General features: G+C 40.5%; 1 protein-coding gene across 1 annotated transcript in view; it reads right to left on the bottom strand.

Annotated features, from left to right (window-relative positions):
* Positions 1-494: 494 nt before the first annotated feature.
* The window catches only part of ncanb (neurocan b), a 226,318-nt gene continuing 201,954 nt past the window's right edge, over positions 495-24,858 (bottom strand). Inside the window, exons 15-19 of the mRNA XM_042483584.1 lie at positions 19,076-19,234; positions 15,395-15,477; positions 14,816-14,960; positions 3,132-3,314; positions 495-769 (exon numbers count right to left, since the gene is read on the bottom strand). Of these exons, the coding sequence (XP_042339518.1) occupies positions 639-769; positions 3,132-3,314; positions 14,816-14,960; positions 15,395-15,477; positions 19,076-19,234 (701 nt within the window). The 3' untranslated portion in view covers positions 495-638. The remainder of the gene's footprint in view (positions 770-3,131; positions 3,315-14,815; positions 14,961-15,394; positions 15,478-19,075; positions 19,235-24,858) is intronic.

Here is a 24,858-nt window from a genome sequence, read left to right as displayed (position 1 = left end):
AAAGTCAAGTACAATGTCTTACAAAGAGCAAACCAAAAGCAGCGGAGTCAAGAAATAAACACTTGTAGAAAATAATGTGTTCAACAGACAAAAGGCTCAAAGTCAACAACACGGATGTCTTCCTTGACTCGTCTGATTTTGATATTTTCAGCGATGTCGTCCCTATATATAGTTTGTTCTAAACCACTTCTCTCCGACGAATGTTCGGTGTGGATCTCAAAGGTATTTTTTTTTCAAAAACAGGTCAGCGTAGCCCCATGTTTCAGGTCGTCGTTGAGCTCGGAGGGGGAGTAACTGGGTCGAGTTAGAGGGTCAGTGAGAGACAGACGAGAAAGGAAAACAGAGAAAGGAAAGTAAAAAGAGTACAAAGGGATTTGTTGTTGTCCCGGTGAGGCCCGGCAGCACCGTGGCAGGCCTCAGAGTTGACTATGATACAGGCTGACTCAGAGAGCCAGGGGTGGAGCGAAAGGCAGGGCAGTGCATTGCGGGGAGGAGGAGGAGGGGGGGCTTGGGCAGAGAGTTTTGAGCTGTAAAGTGTGAAGGAGTGTGTGGGGACGAGAGGAAGGGACGACAGGGAGACAGGCAAGTTGGCAGCAGAGAGGAAAAGGAAAGGAGGGTGGGATTATTTCTTTTTTGGTTCAGACGTGGGCGTGGTTGTGGCCCAGCTCTCCTCCGTGGTGCCCTCCCTCCCTGTGGCCGTGCCTCTTGTGCTTCCTGCGCTCCCTCCTGCCCTTGTGGTGGTGGCGCCGGTAGCGGTGGGCTCTCCGGGCTGGTGGAGCAAACAGAGCGGAACAGAGAGACGGTGAGATAAAAAGAAAAGGGCAGGCGGTTTATTAAAGAAACCGGTCAGAAAGAGTGGAGAAACTGATGTGAGAGCGAGATGAATCACTAACAAGCATCAGAAGCATTCAGACAGATCGGAGGGAGGTGAAAAGCAGGTACGAGACGAGAGAAAATGGGATCAAAAAGCAGGAAGGTCAAAACGGCGTGTTCTCTGTAGATGGTTTAGCTGTTTCCACCATGCTGAGGGAATCTGTTTTATCTCACTCTCAGTACACTGGGCGCCTTTAGCAAGAGCACACGGAGCTAGCCACCCACTCACAGCCGCAGTGTAAGCTTGTTCCTGGGGTGTACTGCCAAATTAGGTTGCTCTGTCCCTTTCTGGATTTTGCCAACAAAGACATGTCATCTGCAATGAGTGATAACGACACCATAACTCTGGGCCATAAAAACAACTCTGTCCACAGATAAAGAGTCGAAAGGAAAATATATTTTTTTATCACGCTCAACAGAGGCTACATTATTTCAGTGTTTCATCATTAGTGTCACATCGGGAGCTGAGTGAAATGAAATACAAGGCGAGGTTTGTTGAATATTTATACATATCAACCTTTTATATTGCCCCCCAAAGAAGAAAGAAATCATGCTGAAAAGTTGCGACATTTATTCTGTCTATTCTGTCACAGTCAGAGTGAGTCATTTAAAATCATTGTAGGAACGCTAAAAGTTTATTCTAAGGCTCAAAGGAGATGAGGTGTGTGAATGCTGCATAATAAAAGACTGTTATCTTTGAATAGTTTAACCAGGCACAATCTAGGGGCCCAACGAGTCAGCAAAATGTCATTCAGAATTAAAGGGACACTTTGGTATTATAGTCTGGGACCTGTTTTCCCATGAGTCTGTTAAGGGTAATTTTGTGTCATATTTGGTTGCTTTGCAGTTGTTTCTTGTCTATTCATAGTTGTTTTATGTATCTTTGTGGTTGTTTTGCAAAGTATAAAGTTAAAATTTAGATATAGTTACTTAATTCTGTGAAGCTGACGCAACTTAAGAATAACAAGTGACATTACTTTGTTCTTTCTCAGTGTTAGCAGCTTCAGTAAACCAAGTTAGTCTGACTTAACTTGATCATGACAAAGAGTTTGTTCTGTTTTCTTAACATGTTTAAGAAGATACAAATATAATTGCCTTGTTTGCAACCATGAGAATACAGATATATTGCACAGTAAACTTGGTTAACCATTTTCACATTGCAACAATTTCACAAAAATATGTAAATACAGCTAAATTTCTAGTACACTTAACACTTAGATTATTATTATTATTATTTCAAGTAAGATCTACTCGTCAGCTTTTTACAGTAGTCGACACAAAAATATGGGAAAATAAGGTCCTGGTTCAAAAACAAGAAAGTTTCCCTTTGACACATACTGACCAGACAAAGACTAAAAATGAACACAAAGACAAAATAACAAGAAAAATGTGGAAAGCAGCCACAAAGAGACACAAAAAGACTGAAAAGAGACACAAAATGACAACAAAGCAACAAAAAACAACCAAAAATAACATTTTAAATTTACATCAAAGAGACAGAAAACAACCACAAAAAGACACAGAACCCTGAAAAGATATAAAACGACCACAAAGAGATGCAAAACCACCACAAAGTCAATGTGTCTTCTTCCTATGTAGAAATGGGACTTTTTGCCCAACTGTGCCCAGGGGCCTATTGTTTCAGATTCTGCCCATGACTGTTATTAAGTTAGATGTGAAACTGCACAAAAATAAAAGGGGACTTCAAAAATTAAATTTCACTCCATCTAAAAACCTTTATGAGAATGATTATGAGAATACTTGCTGCTCTTGCACAAGTGTTTTATTATTGATGCACAAAAGCTCATCATTGATACGTATAAAGGTCATATTTCTCATATTTCTCAACATTTTTAGTTTTTAGCACACATCCATTGTATTTTAACGGTCAACCGGTTGCGAAAAAAAAAATTGTTTTGAAAGTCTGGAAAAAAAATCACCTCAAGCATAAAGCACTTCAAAGGAGATCCTACCACTTCTGAGTAAGCCCAGGGGATTTCATTTAGTCTGCAACCACAGTAATCTTTTTGCTTGCAATTATTAATAATGAGAGCAGGGATGGCGAGCCTGAATGCGCATAGTGACAGCAGCTCCCGAGGGCAGCTAATGTAGGAGGTTCATCTCATGGACCTACGGTGGTGTGCATGCTAAAAATAAGAAAATGTAAATGTGAGAAATGACCTAACAAATAGAAATTCTGCTTTAAGTCTTGTTGTCTGCCGTCCCGCTCTGTGAAAATCCTGTCGTGTAAAACTTACATTTTATGCAGATGATTTTAGGCCGGTCCCACTTGCCGTTGGCACGACACTTAGCAGTGGGCACGTGGCGCTGCAGGAAGCCGTCGGCACACTGGTAGCGCACTACCGAGTGGATGTCATAGTGGGAACGCTTCCGACCAATCAGGAAGGCATTATCCACGGTGGGAGGGGCTCCGCAAAGTACTGCAGGGGGAAGGAAAGAGACAGCAAAACACGGATTATTAATCAGATGGTCCACTTCTGTTCATATCCCCTTGTGTGATAAATATATTTATTTAATAATACATCTTTTACCTTGATTCCCCTCATCAGTGTGCATGATTAAAACAGTTTAATGTCCCTAATGGTTTTCCATATTCATTGTGTATTCTGACTTCTGACATCTCTTCGAAAACCACTCGCAGCACAAACATCAAAATGTGGATTTAGTGTCCGCAGGACAGCATGTCTGTCCAAGATTGGCGAGTGAGTGGGCGGCTGTCAGAGCAACACAGCATTTCAGACACATAAAAAGTAGAATGAGAAAAAATGTTTACACAAGCTGAGATGGAGAGAGGACTGACACTCTGGTCAGAGACTGACAGGATGGACAAGCCTCAGGGATGCACTCAAACAACTTCACAGATATTTTAACTCTCCTGTCAGAGGGTGCCAGTCTCTCCAGTGGAGGTAGCAGGTGAGGGGAGTCCCTACATGGCAGCTCCGTCATTCAACAGAATGTGTACAAAAAGTTTTGAGATTTTAGTCGTCACCTTGAATTACCATTTCATCCATTATAATCTTAAATTTCAAACTGGCTATGTTGACAATAAAACTTTTACTAGTCATTACTCTGCACAGCTGCTAAAGCACTTATTAAACAGTCAGAGGTGAAAGAAGCTCTATTGCTAGTTTAATGCACTGATGAGATTTCAGTAAAAAAAGGCTTGTAACACTGAAGTAATAGCTATGGCTTTTAATCTCCACTGCAGTGGTTTCTAAAACTTTTCTGTCATCTTTATCAACTGCTAAGACCCGCTTATTAGTAAAGCTAGTAACAAAATGAGCCAAGTGGAATTTTATTACGAAAAAACATGATCAAAAAAATGGCGGTGGTCTCAAGGGAGAGGCATGTTTAAACAAACCACACCAGAAAGGCCCTCCTGGATGTTCCTATGGTAGATAAAACATGTGCACTGTAAAGTGCCATTTCAGAGAAAATATGATAGGTGCCCTCTTGGGTGCCATTCTTGAAGAGAAAACATGATGCAGTGCCCCTAGAGTTCCCTAAAATATAGGAAAACATGATAAAGCGCCCTCTAGAGTACACTTCCAGTTGAGAAAACATGATAAATTGCCCTGTGGGCTGACCTTCCAGTGGAGAAAATTTAATGAAGGTCCCTCTAGGGAGGCTTTTTAATTAACCCCCCCCCACAATGATGTAACCTCTAGGCTGCCCTACTAGTGGAGAAACTATGATGTGAAGTGTGCTCTAGGCTGCCCTTTTATTGGAGAAAACATGATAAATTGCCCAACAGGGTGACCTTCCAGTGGAGAGAACGTGATGAATTGCCCTCTAGACTGCACTTCCAGTGGAGGAAACATGATAAATTCCAAAATAAGGTGTCCTTCCAGCAGAGAAAACATGATTAAGTGCCCTTAAGGGTGCACCTCCAGCATAAAAACATGATGAAATGCCCTCTATGCTGACCTTCCTGTAGAGAAAACGTTATGAAATGCCTTTTTGGATGACCTTAAATAAAGAAAACACAAACACAATCCACTCAAGGGTGGCCTTAAAACTGGGAAAACATGATGCAGGGCCATATAGAAAAACTACAACTTAGAAAGTTTTTTGCACGCTGGTGTGCAGCTGGTCCCCTCTGACAGCCTGAACGTGCAAGAATCTGAATTGCTTGCTTCTTTTCATGCATTTTCCCATTAGTTTCTACTGAAACTGCTGCCATATTTACAGGGAGCTCAAGATGAAAATAAGCTTCTTTATATTTGGATTTGACTGATGTGTTTGTTTGATGAGCATCCCCAGTTTTCTTTTCTTCCTCGTCGAAAGTCTGTCCATATTTACATGATGTTCTGCTTCCTAAATAAATTATGCGAACCTGAGTCTCGCCTTGCTAGAATCAGAGTATTTTTTTGTCATTCCAAAAATGATTTTGAATCATACAGCGTTTTTATCACAGCAGAGCAGACATTTGGCTTATCATAGCTGGAAAGCTAATGATGTTAACGGCGGCCCTGCTCAATCTACTATCGAAATGCAGCAATTAATCAAGTCATTAGTTACACCTGTGTTTGCTTATCGAATGTCTGCTGTGAAAAAGGTTTATTCAACTTAAGTTTCGCTTCATATATTTCTCTCTGCTATCTTTGTGTTTAGACAGTTTTCGGTGTATATCACCTCTTAAAACTGAGCACCAATGTACTGTGACTGTGCTTGTTTGTGAGGGCTCCAGTAGTGTTGCTAATTCATTACACTAAGGGGTTAAAGTCCCTGTTTCTATTATTTGTCAGTTACTTTTTTTAGCAACATTTTGAGAGGGAAACAGTTAGCAACAATTAGCAGCAGAAAATTAGGCACTCTGTATGACATATACACTGATTACCGAAAACACAAAAGCTGACCACCCACACACTGTTGTGGACAAGTCCCCATTACAACAATACTCCCTGATGGCAGTGACCCCCCAACCCCACCCCAGCAGGGCAATGTGCCACAATGCACTGCAAAAAGTGCTTAGAAAAGGCACAAGGAACATGAGAAAGAGCCAAAGACGTCGCTCTGGCCTCAAAATTGAACTCATCCCAAGTTGTCACATATTGCAGCTTTGCACTGGACTTTCACGTCAAAATATACTGTATATTAAAAAAAAAATGTTTTAGGTATCATTCTGCATCAGCTGTTTATTTTTTGAAATGTGGTTATGTGTGGGCAGCAACAGCACATGGTAACCAATGCTGGGACGTCATGAACGCACATGCTGCCATGGATGGTTAGGTTTAGGCGTCAAAGTCACGGACGGTTAGGTTTAGGGGAAGGAGGCACATGGGAAGTTGTAGAAAAAAAACACCACATTCAAACAAGAAGCAAACACCAAAATCCTGCATCTAAGTCTGCATTTATGGGACGCACCCATTCCCCCTCCCGCCTGCCCTATGGATGCCCTCGAACACCTGATATTATGTCATTACCGGCAACGGTTCAACCTGTCGCCATGCTGCCACGTCTCCACAGGTGAGCACCAAGTCCAATCATATTCAACGACCCATTACATGCATATCATCTGCATTTTAATGGATATAATGTCCAAAAACAATTCAGGATCCTTCTACAGCTGGAGCCCTTTTCATAGAGAAAATCAGAGATGACTTAAGGTTTATGAAAATTTGTGTGAGTTAGAAAAAACTTTCTGCCCAAATCGAAGATACTTCTTTCGCCAACACCAGTAACCACCACTGATTTCACTCCTTGAATGTGATTTGCACACTTCAATGCCAAAAGTGGCCATGAGAGGATTTAATCAGCAATCAGAAAATGTTTACAAACCCTCTTAATCCCCTTGTCCTTGTCCTAATACCTCTTAAATTCTTAATAAGGGAAAGCAATGTCATTAACTCTGATGAAAGGTTTAATGCCACATTTACAGTTTAATGTGTTGTGGAAGGAAGGGGGCAGAAAGCCTTTTCCTCCCCACTTGAGACGATCACACACTCAACACAAATGGAAGGCTAAAAGGTAGTTTTTCCATTAGCCCTCACCTATGTACACTGCTGAATGATTTCACACTGCGGGACTTTGCGGCAAGCAAAGTCAGAATACAGTGAAGTAGGGATAAAAGAAAATGTCACTAAACTCAGTGAAGGTAAATGGAGCCGTGACTTCATTGGAGATGCTGGAAGCCAGAAAAGGTCTTTTGCAGAATAAAGCCTTAAGGACGTATGGGGCTGCTACTGAGAGGGTGGAACTAGGTTTCTTAGAAAAAATCCCACAAAAATATACTTTTCAAAAATACTCCAACGCTGCTTCAATCTTAAGCAGTGACTTAAATCTTTGAAATACAAGTGTGGATTTATGGTAAACCACTGATTGTTTACGACTAAACATTCAGCAACTCCTGGCATCTCTGTGTGTGTCTGACAGCAGATGAGTCACACGCACTGGCAGACAATAATTTTGCCTACATGATTATATTGGTTTTTAGAAACTCTGTATAATATCTACACTCTCTCCTGCTGTGGGTTGCTACAGGCAGATTTTAAAGTTCCCGATACTCTCAAGGTGCTGGCTATCGTTAAAGCTGCACTAATCAATACTTTTATATCAATAATGGATGAACTGACTGTGTGTAATGTGGAATCTGTCCAGATATTGCTGAAGAGAAACGAGTAACTGCAAAAGCTGAGAGAAACCCACACAAATTTTAAAATGTCGGAGCTCAGAAAGCAAGAAGCAAAAAAGAGCGCTCATTTGTGTGTCTGGACCACAGTTTGGAAGAAGAACAAAGGGACAAGTCTGAAAAAGAGAGCAAATGCAAAAGTGTGGGTGAAGAGATGGAAACGAAGGAGAAAGAGAGATACAAAGAAGAAAGCCTAAAAACGAAGAGAAAATAAGAGGGGAAGCTGAAGAGAAAAGATGATTTACTTGTGCAGAGCAAAAAAGGAGTGTTTTTTCTTATCATAATTATGTTGCCTTCCTGATATTCAAAATCTAGAATAAAGAATACTGTATGTGAAGCTTACAGATGACACAGGTTATCATTTCCAGCAGGTAATTTAAAGTATTTTAGTTAAGCTGATGTTAGAAGCTGAGAGGAACACATATCCTCACTGCCAGCTTGCCAAATACTGACGCTTGGTAAGTGATCCTACACGTCAAAGTAAGCGGTTACATGCATTTTGTCTTTTCAAAAATAACTTCAGTTATCACAGAAAATGTACAGATGTACACTTTTCATCAGGTAAATGCACAGAGACAGAGCGTACTTAGGTCCCTTCCATGCTGGAGGCAATAATGATTCATTGCTCTCCACTGACTTTGTATTGTGTGAAAATGCCTCTTTGTGTCTTAAATCTGTGAGCAAACAACACAAAAATACTTAAAAGCTGCTGTGTGATTGAATGCACTACCAACAGGGTAAAGAATTCAGAGCCAAGTTTTTATTAACTGCCGAATCAAAGAATGAGCTTTTGATGAGCAATAAGACATGAGGCATCAGCAGGGAGATGTAATAAGATGTAATAACTGTGGGATCCTGACACTCCAGCCCATTCAGATTCTGAACTCAGAAAATATCATCACTTTTACAGCGCTTTTAGTGTAAGTCCACAACGCCAAAGGGCACCTTTTGCATGCACAGGAAATACTGGTGAAGAGCGTCACGTGAGAACGCGGCTGGACAAGTCACAAGTCAGTCGAGTAAGCCTTACATACTCTGAACTGGTCAAATGGCATCAGTCAATCAAATAGTTGTAAATGTTAAAGTATTTGACTTTTGACCATTTAGGGGGGTCATTTCAGTGACACATGGCGCCCTGTCTCTGTATAAATATGTTTGAAAAAAAAACTTCATTTTTAGGTTTACTTCCTTAGGTTTAGGCAAAAAAAGTAGAGGCTTAGATTTAGACACCCCCCCCAAAATAAAATAAAACAACAAAAAAACCCAGTTTGGCTCAAAATATGTGTGTTTGTTACAAACATAATTTAACTCCCGGGTGAAAGTCCTGTGTTTGCTTGACCCAAACACCTCCCCTCCTGCCTACCCTATGCAGAGTTCCTTGCACTTTATGCTACAGTTGTTGCTTCACTACCAATGCTGACTAAGCGACTGAGGGGAAGACTGGGCTAGAGAGGAAGTTACTCCAACATGCAGGTTACATACAGTGTGTATGCTTGAGCTTTATACTTGAAATCAGCCGGTTTCTAGAGGTACTTCCTGTCTCTGTGTGCCTGTGTCTGTGTGGCAGGGGGTAGTCAGTGTGAGTTAGTGGCATGGGGAGAGCTGCAGACAGTTAGATGCTGGTTCCTCTCAGCACTCCTCCATGCCCTCAAAGCATCTGCACACCTACTGGCAATCCTGTTCGAACGAATCAGAGAGACATGAAAGTGCATTCCCACAGAAACACTATTGGGAACCAGTCTCACATAGAAACAGTAGATGTGGACGGATTCAGTTGTGTTTATTAAATAACAAACTGCAGGAGTTGTTTGCGTGGATGTTTGCTGAGGTGCCACTGACAATCAAGACCACCTGGCAGAGAGACGGACAGGAAATAGTGATGTTTACACTGTATACACTGCAATATAAAAATACTGCCTGGCTTAAACAAATCTGCCACAGACCAGTGTGTCTGTACTTTATGAAATAATTGTGGTGGTCTAGCCTATGTGGAAAATGCTTTCTAAGCCGCAGGGGATTTTTCTCTGCAGTCCCGTGAGTGGCCGCTGGACAAATTTGGCTGCAAGGCCAAGAGGCTTTCCTGAGGGCCCAGTTAGAGAAGTATCACCCCTGCCATCTAACTCTTGGCAAGAAAGCTGATTTCCCAAAATATCAAACCATTTCTTTATTAGTTGCATCTTTATTTGACACTTGAAAATTCCCTCCTTTCTAAGGATTCAAAATTTCTACAGAAAACCTCCTGGCCAAAGCTTTGTGCAGACACACAGAAATCCTCTGAGGTGTGTTGGGTTGTGGACTTCTGCTCTGTCCCTGCACACACCTCCCCGTGGAGGATGTAGCTATCTGTAGCAGTGATGCCTACAAAACGATAAGACAGGGTCCCTGTGGGGAGGTATGCTGCTGCTCAGGTCGTGTTGGTGAAGAGGACCATTGTGTCCTCCTTCCTGTCTCTGACTTTATTGGTCGTGTTCACCACTAAACACAACTAAACAGAAGAATTATTGTTACACTGAAAACGTAGATAAGAGTTCAGCTCTCAGTGAAACATAGAGGAAGTGTGTGCACGTATTCAGCACAAACACACACATACCATCCTTCCCCAGTGGCCTCCTCACACGCCGGTGAACCTGCCCCCTCCCAGTCCCTTCTGAACTAAAATGTCAATTGCTTGAGGGGATTTTGCACTACACTAGCTACACACACACACACCTCAAAACTCTATGAACGAACACACACACACACACACACACAACAGCAAACATGCACATAGTAGCTGGTTGGGTAGTTTATATAGAAATAAAAATAGTTTTCCACCTTACTTCCAAAATACATTTCAGCAGTGACAGCCTTACTCTACACATTGTGTATCCAACAATGATCACATTACACATGGATGGACACATCAGCTGCTGAAGGCACTGACGACAGCCTATCATCTCCCAAAGCACTCTGAGAGTGCGCTGAGTATGTCATGCAAAATTAGATTTCCTGTCTCTGTACATAATAACCCATCAAAATATTGGAACAATTTTATAATAGTTACATGTCCTGTTGTGGGTAAATTCCCTCTCGTACTTGCCGGAAGGGCTCGGAGGCAGAAGATTACGTGACTCTCTTGTAAGTTGAATACAAATTTAAGTAAAAAAATGTGCCACAATTTTTAATGAAATCTAATTTTTACCACATGTTTTTTGTGAAACAATGTTGATCCAGTGATCAAATACTGCTACTGAATGTAATGGTCAACCCTGCTACTTGTCAATATAAAAGGGCAAACGTCATGCTCGATCAAAACTTTCTGTTTATATATTCTTATGGGAAGATTCTGCAATGTGTATGTTCTACAGACCTCAGATGAAGTTTAAATCATCTGAAAATATTCATACAACAGAAGATTAAACTATAGCAACACAATGCATTGGTGGGAGAAGTCAGCCTAGATTTTTAGATATTCCCATTTGCAGATACATATGAGTCTGCACACCACCTAAGTCTGGTGGGAGCTAGCTGCATCACTCCTTCAATGATAGCATGCTCCAGCGATGACGTTTTCCTGTAGGGTGAAACTAACAATGCCCTCATCAAGAAGCCTATGGGATTCTTCCATTGGATTTTGGATCATTGCAGAAAATAAGCTCTGTGTTAGACAAACATTTATGATACTTACACGTTAACATTTATGATACTTACACGTTCACAAGTCAGTTACCAGATGATTGGTGCTGGGCTATTGAAAGCAAATTTAACCAAAAATGACATCCCTAAGCTCAAGGTAAAGATTTCCAGCAATTTACGATGCACAAAATCAGAGGCATGGCCCAATTGGCAGATAGAGAAAGTTCAATATACTGTACAGTTTGTGTGATTAATGATTGGAAGCTCGTCTGAATAGGTTTGACAAACAATATACATGATGAGTCCTGCTCTGTTCACAAAGATCTGACCATCGTGTCGCCTCTTTTCAGTTATATGACAAAAATATCGTCACCATCTGCATGACACATCGCCCTGAGTGGCCCCTGCGCGACTGATTGAGGTGTCTGATAGGCTCGCGTGGCGCTGTTATCGCCTAATCAGGCCCAGGAGCTGCTGATGAGCAGGCAAACAGATCACATGTGAGCTGTGAGCGTTAGAAAGCGGGCGGAGAATACTCAGCATGGAGCTGACAAACTCCACTGATAAGACAAGACATTACACGGGGTTACTCTGAATGAAAGAAGAGGCTGACGGGAAGGTGAGGGGAAGATGAAAAGACGCTGGTGATTGTAGCTGACTGATTAAGGTCAGAGGTGGGCTGGATTTTGGGGACTTGTGACAGTGTGCATCAGAGGTGGTGCAACACCTTGCATTTGAGGGAAATACTTTTCCTTTCATACGAGAATAGAGCTGGGCGTTTCAGGAGACGTGCTCGCTGCCTGATGCTTTAGAAGTATGCTCTCCACGCTTGTGGCCTGTGATGACAAACCATCTGTTAAAGCACATTTAATTTGCTTAAATTAACATAATGACCATCAGTAAGGCCTTTAAGGCTTTTAATGTTAGTGCTCATCCAATATTCAGTGATGATGAGGAACAATGAGGTGATTTTATTGAACTCTACAACAGAGATGTAGGTTAAACACACTCAGCAGGGACAGTCCCTTAATTCAGGGGTTACCATGAAACCAAATATTCTCACACTGAGTCCGCTTGTGAACTTTTGCTGCATCTTCTTCTCCCTTATTTCCTGCGATCTCTCTATGGCCTGTAATAAAAACTTAAAATGCCCCCCAAAATACTTAAAACTTACTGAGTAAAGATTAAATTTAGCTGATGATTAGCTGACTAATACCCTCATCTAACTTCAACATTTATATCAGCTTACAGATTAAAAAAGTTTGTTGAAAGTGAAGAATAAGACACATTAATCAAGCAACTTTACATCTACTTACAGCGAGCTGTAGGATTAACCTTTAAAGGGAATCATCAGCTAAATTAAGCATTCCAGTATGATATATTCATGGCCTGAGAAAGTTTAATCAATAGTTGTGAACGTGAGCTACTCTCTCTCAAAGGCAGAAAACAGAGAAATAAAACTTGGGATGTCATTAAGTATAGAGTCTGGAGCTGCTCAATAGACATGGGAGACCGATTTTGTGGATGTTTTGTTTGTTTTTATACCAAAAAGAGCATTATTTCATTGCAGGTTCATCAGTTCTAAAACAGAAAATGCTGATAACAGTGAAAACAGGCTGCAATGTAACTACTTAGGGCCATTGTGAATTGTGAATTTACGTCCAAAAGGAAAATGACAACATTATGTTAAATGATTCCTACAGAGATTGACCTTTTTGTTAAAGAGTGAGATCCTTTTTGTTTAATCAGAAACAGCCCCAAAAACTCCATTTGAATGAACAGTAATTCAAAGATACACCATGCAGGATTTAAAAAATGTAAATGTATCTGAAAAATGCAGAGACTCATCTCAAACTAATTCCTCTCAGTTATCACGTATGACTCACTGGAAGTATGAGGTGGTGTATTTATTGCAGAGACTCTGCCCTCTGCCTGTAAATAAATAAAATTCAATAAAATAACTAAATAAATAAATAAAGTAAAGCAAAATAAAATAAAGTAAAATGAGTTGTGGGTTACAAACACTCAGTAGAGGCAGCCCTATAATTTAAGCCGCTAACCATAAAACCAAATGTCCACAGTTTGAGTGTGCTTGAAGACTGCTGCATTGTTGTACTTTGTTTCCTGTTGTCTCCCTACTATCTACAATAAATAATTAAATTACCCCACAAAATACTACAAACCTTTCAAGGTTAAATTTAGCGAGGTGACACACCAAACAAGAGTGAATCAATGCTGACTTTTGCTTTCACTGGCGAGCCTGTTTTCAAACAGTAACAGACAATCCTGAATATTGTACCTTTAATTATAGTAAAATATATTTTATTTAAAGTTGAAAAGCAATAAAACTCACTCAAGTTAGATAAAAAAATGGTTAGGTAAAAATATGCTGCTTCTAAACATGACAAATGACTGTTTATTCAAATGAAGACTTATGTGTTTGGCCATTGTGATTTCAGGGCTGTTTCTGGTTAAGCATAAAGGATCTTGCTCTTTTATTAAGTTCTATCCTTGTAAGGACCTTTTCCATAATGTTGTCATAAACTATCAGCCTATCAGTTAGTTGGCGGTGTGACCGTACCCAGAGTTGGTAGATTTCAGCCTGTTCATGGCTTGCTTAATACTGAACCAATATCAACAGTTATTGTTCTTATTAGTTACTTAGATCCAAAATATTACCTTTGAGGTAGTCAGATGGTGTAAAAGTTTATGTTCACAAGCTAACTGCTAAAATAATAATAATTGCCCTATCCAAAACTCCAGGAAAACTTATAAGCATACTGTGTCCCAGTATTTCTCTAAACCTGCCTGCTAAACTCCCATCTACAAAACAATAATTCTGTCTTCTTGTCGTCGGTCTTAAGTCTGACCTGTATGCAAATGAGTGGCAAAAATAAGCTCTAATAGGCTCTCAGCGGAGCATGTGGTGGCCTAACTCTGGTGCCAAGAAGGGACAGCTGCAACAGGGGACGAGAAGAGGAGGTAGTGGCGTATATAAAAACTTAACCAGCCAATAAGTTTGCTCACCTCATTTTGCTGAGTTTAAATTTCCTCAACATAAAACAGAGAGTGCCTCAAGATGTGCTTTATCTTACAAAAAAAAACATTTGGCAGAGGAAATGAAGCCGAGATATGAAAAGTAGTGGAGAACTTTTTAAAGTCGTGCTGGAGGATGATGAGAGATGGAAGGAGGAGTGTTGGTGAGCAGTAATGAGTGCGAATCTGAAGGACGTGGACTGATTGAAGAGGTTTGGTGCTAATCTCTGCCGCGGCGCAGAGACGTGCATAATGTTAAGTGAGACATAGGATGTTCAGAATCCCCCTGAAGGAACATGTGGTGCCAGAAATAGGCTGTAACGCTTACAAGCTGCTTTACATAAAATAAAAAAAACAGTTTTAAGAACACTTTTAGACTAAAGAACTGACAGCGAGGTTTGTATCTCCTTTGCCCTTTTTTCTCAGTCTCACTCTGCCTCCTTCTATCCTGTTCTTCACGTCTCACTTTTTAAATTCGATGTCTCCTCGCAGCCTCCTTCTACTTTTCAGTGTTCCTCTTTTACCTCCTGCTACTCTCTGCCTCCTTCCCTCTCTGTCAGTCATCCTAATCACCTGTTGAAGTCGCAGCGTCCTCCATGCCGCTCTCTCCCCTCCCCTCCTCCACCTCGTCGTTCTCACCTGTTCCTTTCTTGCAGACGTACGGCAGATTGTAGTTGCAGGGCACGTCATTCCATTTGCCGTTTTCGTGAGCAATCATCACCACGCAGTCTTCTCCTCCAGCAAAGAAGTTGTCTGGTTGGTTTTCACGCCAGTTCTCATATTGCTGCACAAAAAAACCAACAAAAAAACAAACTATTAGACAAACAAACCTTCTTTTTCAACTCCAATTAAACATATTTTTCTTCACACCAAACACTGATCACGCATCTACTTTTTTCAGAAGAATCAATTCTGTGTAGCACATTATTTTTCTCCCGTGATTTCATGTTTTCTTTTTGCCGTTGTGATGTTTTTGCATGTAATAACAGAAAATGAGAAAACAACTCTTAATGGCGCAAAATTCCAGTCTATTCCATGAAAATCTTAAATTAGAGGTGAACAGTGAAATTACTTTGTTGGGATCACAATGGAATACAAATTTATGCTTTTTTTTCCCAACAAACTGCTTTTCAGGATGTTTCCAGCTGTGAAACAAAGCACCTTGTAGCCACTGCAACAGCTGGGAACGAGACAAAACACACACAGCTGGTTGCTCACCAGGTCCATCTTGTCTGTCCACTGAAAGTCGTCCTCCACTGTACGATCATTTAACCCGATCCAGGTGTTGTCGTGGCTTAGACCTGCGTAAGAGGTAACACACAGTAGAAATTAATACAAAGAAGGAAAACGGGTATGCACATACAGTAAACACAGACACAAAAAACAGGCACAAAGTAGTCCAAGAAACCTAAAAACACAATAAATTCTAAAAAACTGTAAATATATAAATGAATTCCTTTCTGGCACAGTCTCACACAGTATCTTTCACAGAGACATTAGTCAGGCGTCCTTTCAAATGTAGCCAAAATTTGAACCAAATTTCTAGATAATCTGCAAAAGAAATTGCTAATCTACTACCGTTATGCAAATGTTAGGAGCACTTCCTTTTTATCAGTAAAGCCTCAGCAAAGCCTGAAAACTTCATTACAACACAGAAACTTTTTTCCCTGAATTTACAGCATTTCCTCTAGAGATTTTGTATGTGCAAATTAAAAATGAACATACAAACAAATGGATTTAAACAACATTGTTCTGTGGGTACAACAAAAAAGCATTCATCTCTGCAAAATAGGGGTTTAAATCCCTAAATGCTTTAAAAACACAGTGGAAATTGCTTTTTGTGACCTCAGTTGCAGCGATCAGCTGCTTACAAAGAACACAAAGCTCCAACCAGAATCATTACCACACAAATGCTGTGTAAATAATTTGTTTAATAATGAGTACTCCACTTACAGTGTTCATTTTGGGTCTTTTCATAAATGACAAGATATGGAAAAAACATTTAAAACTATGATAACTTTATCCTTTCTAACTTACTTCTGTGATATTTTGCTTAACCTGTCTGCTTCCAGTCCGTTACCTGAGGCTGGTGCTGCATGCATATTTTAATCATGACGAGAAAAAGAAAGTAATTTTCTCTCAATAAAGAAAGTAGTCTTCTCGCTTATTGCTGCTAGCAGGGTTCTCACGCATTTTTACCAATGAATTTTCAAAACTTTTCCACAACTTTTCCATAATATTTTACCCTGTTTCCATAACTTTATTAAACGTTTAAAACGGCCTGCCTGGACAGGCCAAAAGTTTTGCCGCAAAGCCTCCATCCATCTCAGCGTGGGTCTGCCTGTCTCTTGAGCCATGTATTATCTTTGTCATTCTCAGGCCATTAACTCCTTAACACCTGAATCAACATCAGTTTTCTTGTGCTGCATTCAGATGTTTTTCCACTAGCATTGACACCTCTAAAACTTGAACAACTGAACATTAGATATTATCAAAAATGAAGGAGAACCATCTGGAAAACTATGTTTAGAATTCTCTAAATGATAAATTTAAAATGATGTCACTTTCTTGAGGTCATTTTCTGTTGATGATAGAAGGCATTTTATTAAGAAACGTTGCAGAACCGTGTGGTTACAATGCAGGAGCTTGCAAGATTTCACAAATGAGTGGAATTTGTGCTTATAAATGTGGAAATACAGAACTCATGGCAGCAGGCAGCCCTGCAGAAGTGTCACAGCAACAACGCTGTGTATGAACACCACAAGCGTGCAACATGCTGCAGTTCGGTGAGGTTGCCGTCACACACTGCTCGGGCACGCAAGCTGAGACACACACTCTAACGTCGAAAACAAAGGAGGCAAGCCAAAAAACGTTTTTCCCGCCTACACATAAACACTGAAAATTGATTTTCTGAATATGCGTATGTGTACGGGTGGACTCAGTCCTGGAGCTGAACGGCAGGCGCAGCTGAGAGATCTTCCGTCTTGAACAATAACGGAGATATACTGTTTCTGTCCCTGATGCACTGGTGATGAGGTTTTTGTTTGTGTGAAAGGAAATATCACTAATGGTGTTTTGGGTTAATCTCATTTTGTGTGTTTGGGGGCGTCTGCGTGCACTGTTGTATAGGCGTGTGCATGTGCATGCACACATGTAATGGAATTTCAATCATCAGTGTATCTGCTTAACATCATTACCAGGCCCATTAATCTTCCTAATGGCTCTGATCCCCTTATTGCAGGGGTGGAGACGTCCATTTTCGAGGCAATTAAACACACTTTTTGGTAACTGTGCGTCTGAGGAAGAAAGATGGGAGCTAGACTGATGGCGCTGTCCTGGCATCTGTCCGAGACAGAAGGTGGATCCACCATTACATCTGATTGCTGCTGGTGATCTGGCCTTATTACAGCACATGTGGCTGTTCACAACCAGGGGGTGAAAAGCTAAGAATGAGGAGATGATAGCATTTACAAATAATTCAGGACACCATGCTTAAATTAGCATGTGGGTGGACTTTGCTGCACATGACAACCATTGAATATAACAAAGAGTCACAAAATCTTTTTTTTTTCAAAATACAAAGAAAAAACTGCCCATGGGATGTCAAAATGTCACATCTTTTCACACAGATCAACACAAATCTAAATTCACTTCCCTTTATGTCTTTATACTGGTCTTATTTTATCCAGATTCAACATACTGACACTTGCATTTCCTCCACTGGACACAAACGCAGTTACCTCAGCCACTGCGGGATATTTTCACCTGTTTCAAGACAAATCACATCCTAAAACAGAATATGATAGTATATTAAATGCTCTGTCACAGACACTTACATCACAGCCTATAGCACCTCTCCATCGCAACAAATGGCGACGTTCATTTATTTGGCTGAACAGACTCGGCTCCTGGGGGTGTTTTTCAGTGGGGAGCGCAATAAACCCCTTCAAGGGCCGTTCGGAGCAGAAGCAGACAGACATTTATCACTGAGTTATGGAATACACATAACAGAGGAGCTGCCATCGCCAAGTATGGTAATAATAAGGTAGAAGAGAAAATATCAATCAACAGCTAGTAAAAGCAGTGTGTAGCAGGCAGACAGCAGAAGGAGAGCTGGTGAGATTATAGAGGCTATGTCACTGTTATTACTTAAATTGAGTGGTGATTGGTGGTTGTGAGAGTTGCCAGATATTTCTGGAGTTATAGAGCTGTGAAGTGGGAAGAGCCACTCCATAACTGTATTTTTAATGACTTAAAATTTAAATTTGAACGTTTTCTCTTATATGTGAAGCTCTTCTATGTCCTCAACATAGGAAAAAGAACACGAGTCTCCTGGATAATTTCACAATTCTGTGTTCATGATCTGGTGTCAAATTCAGTTTCAGCTTGTGTTTTGTCAGCTTGTTATGCTGGACGCTGCTGTTGCTTTGAGAAAAAGCTAGTCAGAGGTGCAAGGCAAAATTGTCGCTAATTCAAAGATTGCAATTATTAAGTGGTACAGACAACTTTTCATCTGTTGTCATGTCAAAACATAAAGTGTCCAAGATTCGGATTGAAGATAAGTGAAGATTGAGAAAAGTGCACTTGGTAAAATGCAGTTCTCTTTCAGGTACGCAGCACATTTCAGAAGTGTCCCAGAAACTATTTTTTTGCATGTTGCAGAGAGCAGATTGCTTTCTCTTGTTAACAGGCACTATATGTGAGATATAGATATGATGTAATTATGAGGATGAATGTGATTTTAATAACAAGTCGTGGGAGTGCTCCAACTAGCAGCTACATAACATTGCAGGAAATTACGACTTATCTCCCTCATTTAAGACTTCCTGCTGTGTAATCTGTTTAGAAAAAAATAAAAAAAGAACTTAGTCTGCCCTTGCCTCCCCGACCTCCACCCACCTCTGATGAAGTTCTGCTCGGCCAGGCTGTGGATACTAGCCAGGTGTCCGCTATGCTCCCTGCAGTCCTTCTCGGCGTCCTCCCAGGTGTGTCTCCGGGTGAAGTACCTGTAGCAGTGACCATGAAACTTCCTCCACGTGTGCTCGCAGCCCTCGGTGTCTGCAGGTGGACAGAGGGAGGTAATTGAAAATGACAAAGATTAGTCAATGAGAAATCCATTAGAGAAGAAAAATGCAGGCTTTTTTAATCATTAAACATCCACAGCCAACAGGTGCTAAAGAATAATAGCATTGCACCGGAAAGGAGTAGGAGGATTTACAACTATGCACTTTATATTGTTGTATTTCTTTTGTTTGCACACACAGCAAATTCCTCCAATCTTACAGCACAAGACACACATTGCTTCTTCTTCTTCTTTTGCCCTCCTTCTTCCTTTCTTTCCTCTCTACTATGTTGCTTTAAGAACCCCGTGTGACACTCCTCTCCATCTCCATCCCTCCATCTCTCTGTCTGTGTCGTCTTTTCTTTGATTTGACTTGGACTTTTAATCCACAGCAGAGGCAAGCAGGCGGTGAGACAGCTTAGACCAGTGAAAGGGCGTTTTAATCTATTCAAATGACAACAATCCTTAGAAATTGCTTCCAGTGCACAGCGCTCGCCTGGTAATTAAGCCCTGTCACAGTCCTGTCAGCACACCGACTCTCCCTCCATCCCTTCCTCCCTCTCTCCCTTCATCTCTCTCATCTATCGCCCCTCATCTGTCTTGGGGTTAGCTGTGCGACTCAGAGCTGTACATTTCAAATGTGATGCGTGTGAGGCGTGCTGGATTGTCTATGTGCAGGAAGATGTCGCTGTGCAAATGTGCATATATCTGAATGTGTGGAAATGTATGTGTAGTTGATGTGGCTCGATCTGTCAGCTAAGCCACCCCTGGTCCCCCCCGCCATCCACACCCCCTCCTGTGCCCCCCTCTCTCGCTGCAGTGTGAGGATCAGGGAAAAGGCCTCAGCTTTTTTCCTCCAACAAATGTGAAGCGACACCAGTAAATTGCGCGCTGCAAATTGGGCCGTATGGGGCCCTGCTTAGTATGCAGAGAGATGCAGTTTTGGCCGTGAAAAGAAGAGGAAGAGAGGAGAGGAGTCCATTATGAAAGCCCCTCTACACTGTAATATGAAATAAGCACCTCGAAACCTTCATTCTGCATTGAGAAAGTAAGTGCTTTTCATACTGTTAAGCTCTCCCCCATTCACTGTGTTGTTCAGGGCTCTTTCAGGTACAATTCTGTGAAGTGCAATGACACCATTTCGACACATGCACTGCACTGGGTCTCAGCAAGACTGCCTCCTCAGGTGATCTCCTTAAGCAAGGTTTTGCAAAACTATCTCCCTAAGTCTGCCTTGCATTGATATATTTGCTAATTTAACATGTATTTCCAAATATTCTGTCTCATAGCTCCGTGCATATAGCTCAGAAGCTGCACACGAACGTGCCTCCAAAATGACAAACTGACAGTGATGATGAGCAATGTGTAAGAAATCCCAAAGTGTATTCAACATGTTAAAATGTACTTGTATCTTGTGCTAAGAAGATCAATTCTTGTCTCATGCAGTAAACATTAAGTGCTGACAGCTCCAAAATCAGATACAGACGAATGTGAAACCATTTAAACATTCACACATTCATGTTGGCTGCAGAGAGAGAGAGAGAGAGAGAGAGAGAGAGAGAGAGAGAGAGAGAGAGAGAGCAATGAAGAATAAAGAGAATAATGTTTGCATATATCTGGGAAATTTATGGAGGCAAGTATCTGTCCAGTTTTTATCACTCTTTGATGCTCTGGTGCAATTCAGCACTATTTGAAGCCCATCATTCATCCACTGGCCTGTCTGACATGCATTCACTCGGCGATGTGCAGCAGGTCCGAAGGAACTGGAGTCCTAAATATATAAGATATATATCCCACTGTTACAGTGAGTCACAGTAAAATGTTCACTGAAAATGCATTTCAGTTGTTCAAGTGAAATACAACTATAGGAGAAGCCATTAAAAATTTATAATGGACCCCTTGTCTGGAATGATTCCTTACTGCAGCATTGTTTGTTCAATTCCCTTTTTTATAAACGTTAAAAAGAAATTAAAATCCTTTTGTAACTTTAACCAAAGGGCTTTTGTAGCTTAAACGTAAGCAGGCTGTTCTCACAAACTGTACGTTTTCCTACGAAAATTAATGTACCCAAATCTGTACATATTCCACGTATTTGAAAGGCTGCGATCACGTCCAGACTTTATCCTCGAGACTTCCACCTGGAGATGGGCGTTATGAACTGCGTGAACTTTGAGTCACTTTAAGGTTTGCCCTCGCCATGTTTGTCTTTCTAAACCTAACCTCCATACCTGCGTGTTACATTACATTACATGTCTGTATGTTAAGGACGTCATTATCAAAGTCATTATCAGTTCCAATGATATCTTATGAACTGCTGTGCATGCATTTTTGAAGGATATCATACGACCTGTTCAAGAGAATATGATGACCTAAGAAAGGAGTCTGGATGTGAAGCTTCTGAACATAATGCAGGCTGCTCTGACGTTGCCACAATAACATCATTTAAAAAGCAATTTAGTAACATACACATGCAATTTCAAGAAGACTGTCAGCACTGAAAACTGTTCAGTGCTGACAGATGGCTGCTCATTTACTTCTTTTTTTTTTTTTTTACTTGTTTGATTTAGATACTTTAAATCAAAATATACAGGCAAAGAGTTTGCATGGCTGCTTGTTCATAACAAATTTAGCTTATTTTGTTTTGTAGAAGAAAAATCTTTACATTTCGCAATGTTAGGTATCCAGAATGTATCTTTCAGTACCTGCTGTACTTTCATACTGATATTTAAACATTTCAAATGATATCTAATTGAGTAAAAATGTGTTGACTGATGTGAGGAGACTAATGGCTTACTCTTAACAACTGCAAAAGAGGCTCCTACATGCACAAGACACGGATCAAATAATACTCACAAATAATTCGGAGCATTTCTTTACATATGAAATGAGGATTATCACACCACAGACATTTTGGGAACATGAATCCATGTCAGTCACATAGAAATATGACAAAACTGACACAAAAAAACACTCCTGTCATTCATTTGATTACACTGAATTTACAGAGTACTTACAAATGTGTTTAGTACAAATCTGTCATACACAGAAAATACAGTAGTAAAACACCACCTTGATGTTTTAATTTAATACTGCTACTACTAAAGTACAGTATAACTTTTAGAAAATGCATGTTGAAAGTAACAAGCACTTGATCATACACCCTATATTTTAAAGAAAATGTTGGCATTGTACATTTCTGCAAACCACATATATCTCACATTTGTACATCTAACACATGTCATATCAAAGTTTCTCAAACGCAGCACTTCTGATTACGTGTGTGAGCTGAATTTGTCATTGAGAGGTGAAGATCATGGTGCATGGTGTGAGACCTGGGTGAAACGCCAGGCTGCAGATCACAGTTTGGGACAACAAACAATAAAACGTGTTATTTTTTAACGAGACATCAGTGGCAGTTCCAGCTGTGATTTTGCCCTCAAAACCAGGTATTTGAAGCAAAGGTGTGATCTTCTCTTAACCATAACCGAGTAGTTTTTGTGTCTAGAAATAACCACACATTAACCACAGCAATGTTGAAGAACAAAGAAACATAAGACTTTCAACATATCTGCCACATAATAATGTACAAATGTTGCATATCCATTGTTTACAGAAATGTACAATGCCAACATTTATTCCAGTGATTGGGCTGCATGTCTTCTCAGCAGTGTTAGTTGCTCTGATGATTTCTATGAATGTAAATGTGAGGAATTGCTTCATTACTTTGCCTGCTCAAGTTTCTCCTGCCCGGTTGTCTGAGGATTGAATCTGATGACCACAAAACACGCTAATGACATGAAATCCAATTAGCCACTTTAACCTTTTCAGCCTCCTCTGGGTGGCTCATTGGCTCCTTGATTCACACTTTTGCCGTCATTGCAACATAAACCTGGGTTTTAACTTTTGTGTGCCTGCCCTCTTCATTTTGTAACAGATTTCTTTTCACAATGCACAGTGGGGAACGCTAATCTACTCATTCTCCTGAATGTGAGCACAGTGTGTGGAGATTATGCCGGGGTCAACTCAATCGCTTGATACAGAGAAATGGATACATATTAGTGAAGTTTAGCAAAAATGGTTTCATTCAAAACTTTTCCATTTCTTGGAGATGAGTGGAAAATTCTTCAATGCATAAACTCAGCCGACACTAGGAAGGTTACCCTAAAAAATAATCTAAAATGAGGAAGATCATGGATTTAAGAAAAGCGACTGGGAAAGGGACAAATGCATTCCTAAGAATGTCAGTGTTAATATTCTTATTGATTACCTGTGAAAGATCTCTTATTACAGGTTAAGTTCATAACATTCTTTATAATATTAGGCTTATGGAGGACCACAATTAACCTGTCACTCTGCAGGAACCACTTATAACTATCCATAATTCAAACAATCTCTGTCTTTCACTGCGCCTTGTTCCATCCAGATTGTAGCCCTTTTTTATACCCTAGCTCAGCTTGACTTGGTTTGACTTGGCGTGTCCACCCGGCACGGAAGGCATTTGCATCTCCAAACAAAAGAGCTACTGTTGTCGGAGTTTATGAGAATGTTTTCAGCACTGCATAAATGGACACCAGATGCCCATCTCCTCCAACTTGCTTTAAATTTCTTAGAATCATAGTGCTATTGGAGCACACCAAAATAACACTCCGATTGAAACTCTAACACATTTTCTCAGGACCGGAACATCCAATCATCAAATCATCAAGATTATTTAATATCATAAGCCAATAAAAACAAATGAAATGGTTAAAGTTGTCGTATCAATATTTAAAGGGTGTTTGATTTATGCATTGAGTAAAATGCAAGAAAACATTCCACCTTAAAAGTTTCTGACAGCCTTTGAGCAGCACAGTAAATCTTTTTTTTTTGCATGCATATGAAAAAGACATCATTCTTCGAGAGTTTCCTTATTTTCGTTACAAATAATTATGAAGAAGCCCATCTAAAGCTACTGCAACACAGTTGGAGGCTGTTATGTGCGCTCTGGCCTGACTTTGGAGCTGATCCATCTTTGGTAGAATCGGCACAACCCAGCTTGTTTAAACTATGGACTACAAAATAATGATCTTAGCAACTGTTACGTCATCCATTGGTTTTTGGACTGAAGTCTTTTGTTCAGCTTTTTGGCTATCGCCATCTTGGTGTTTTGGAGCCAGAAGTCAGCATATTTGGCTGAGTGGTTGGAGCTGTGGATGACTGAAGGGTGGATCTGACTCATAGACTGTAGCGACGCCTCCAAGACAGCCTGCCATTCAAAGGCTATGACCTTAAATACACGTAACTTTTGGCTTTATGTAGTGTAAATAGGTGCTTTATATAAACACTCCCCCCTTGTACAGTTTTTGTGAATATTAAAATTAGCTATGGAGGGGAGAAAAGGCTTTTTGCTGCAGGCTGTAAACATTTCTACCGAAAAGTTGAGCATTCAAATACTGGAAATCTACATGGATTTACTCGCCCCTGGAGCCAGTCTCAAGTGGCCGTTAAAAGAACTGCAGTTTTTGTCATTTCCACAGTGGCTTCATTTTTCAGCCCAGGAGGTTGCCGCTTGATTTAAAGTGGAAAGGCAAATCTATGTGGCATTGTTTGACTCGGGGCAGTCAGAAATGCCAATGGAAAA

This window comes from Plectropomus leopardus, chromosome 3, assembly GCF_008729295.1.
Source record: "Plectropomus leopardus isolate mb chromosome 3, YSFRI_Pleo_2.0, whole genome shotgun sequence".
NCBI classification, from domain to species: Eukaryota; Metazoa; Chordata; class Actinopteri; order Perciformes; family Serranidae; genus Plectropomus; species Plectropomus leopardus.
This window is presented reverse-complemented; position numbering and strand designations above follow the sequence as displayed.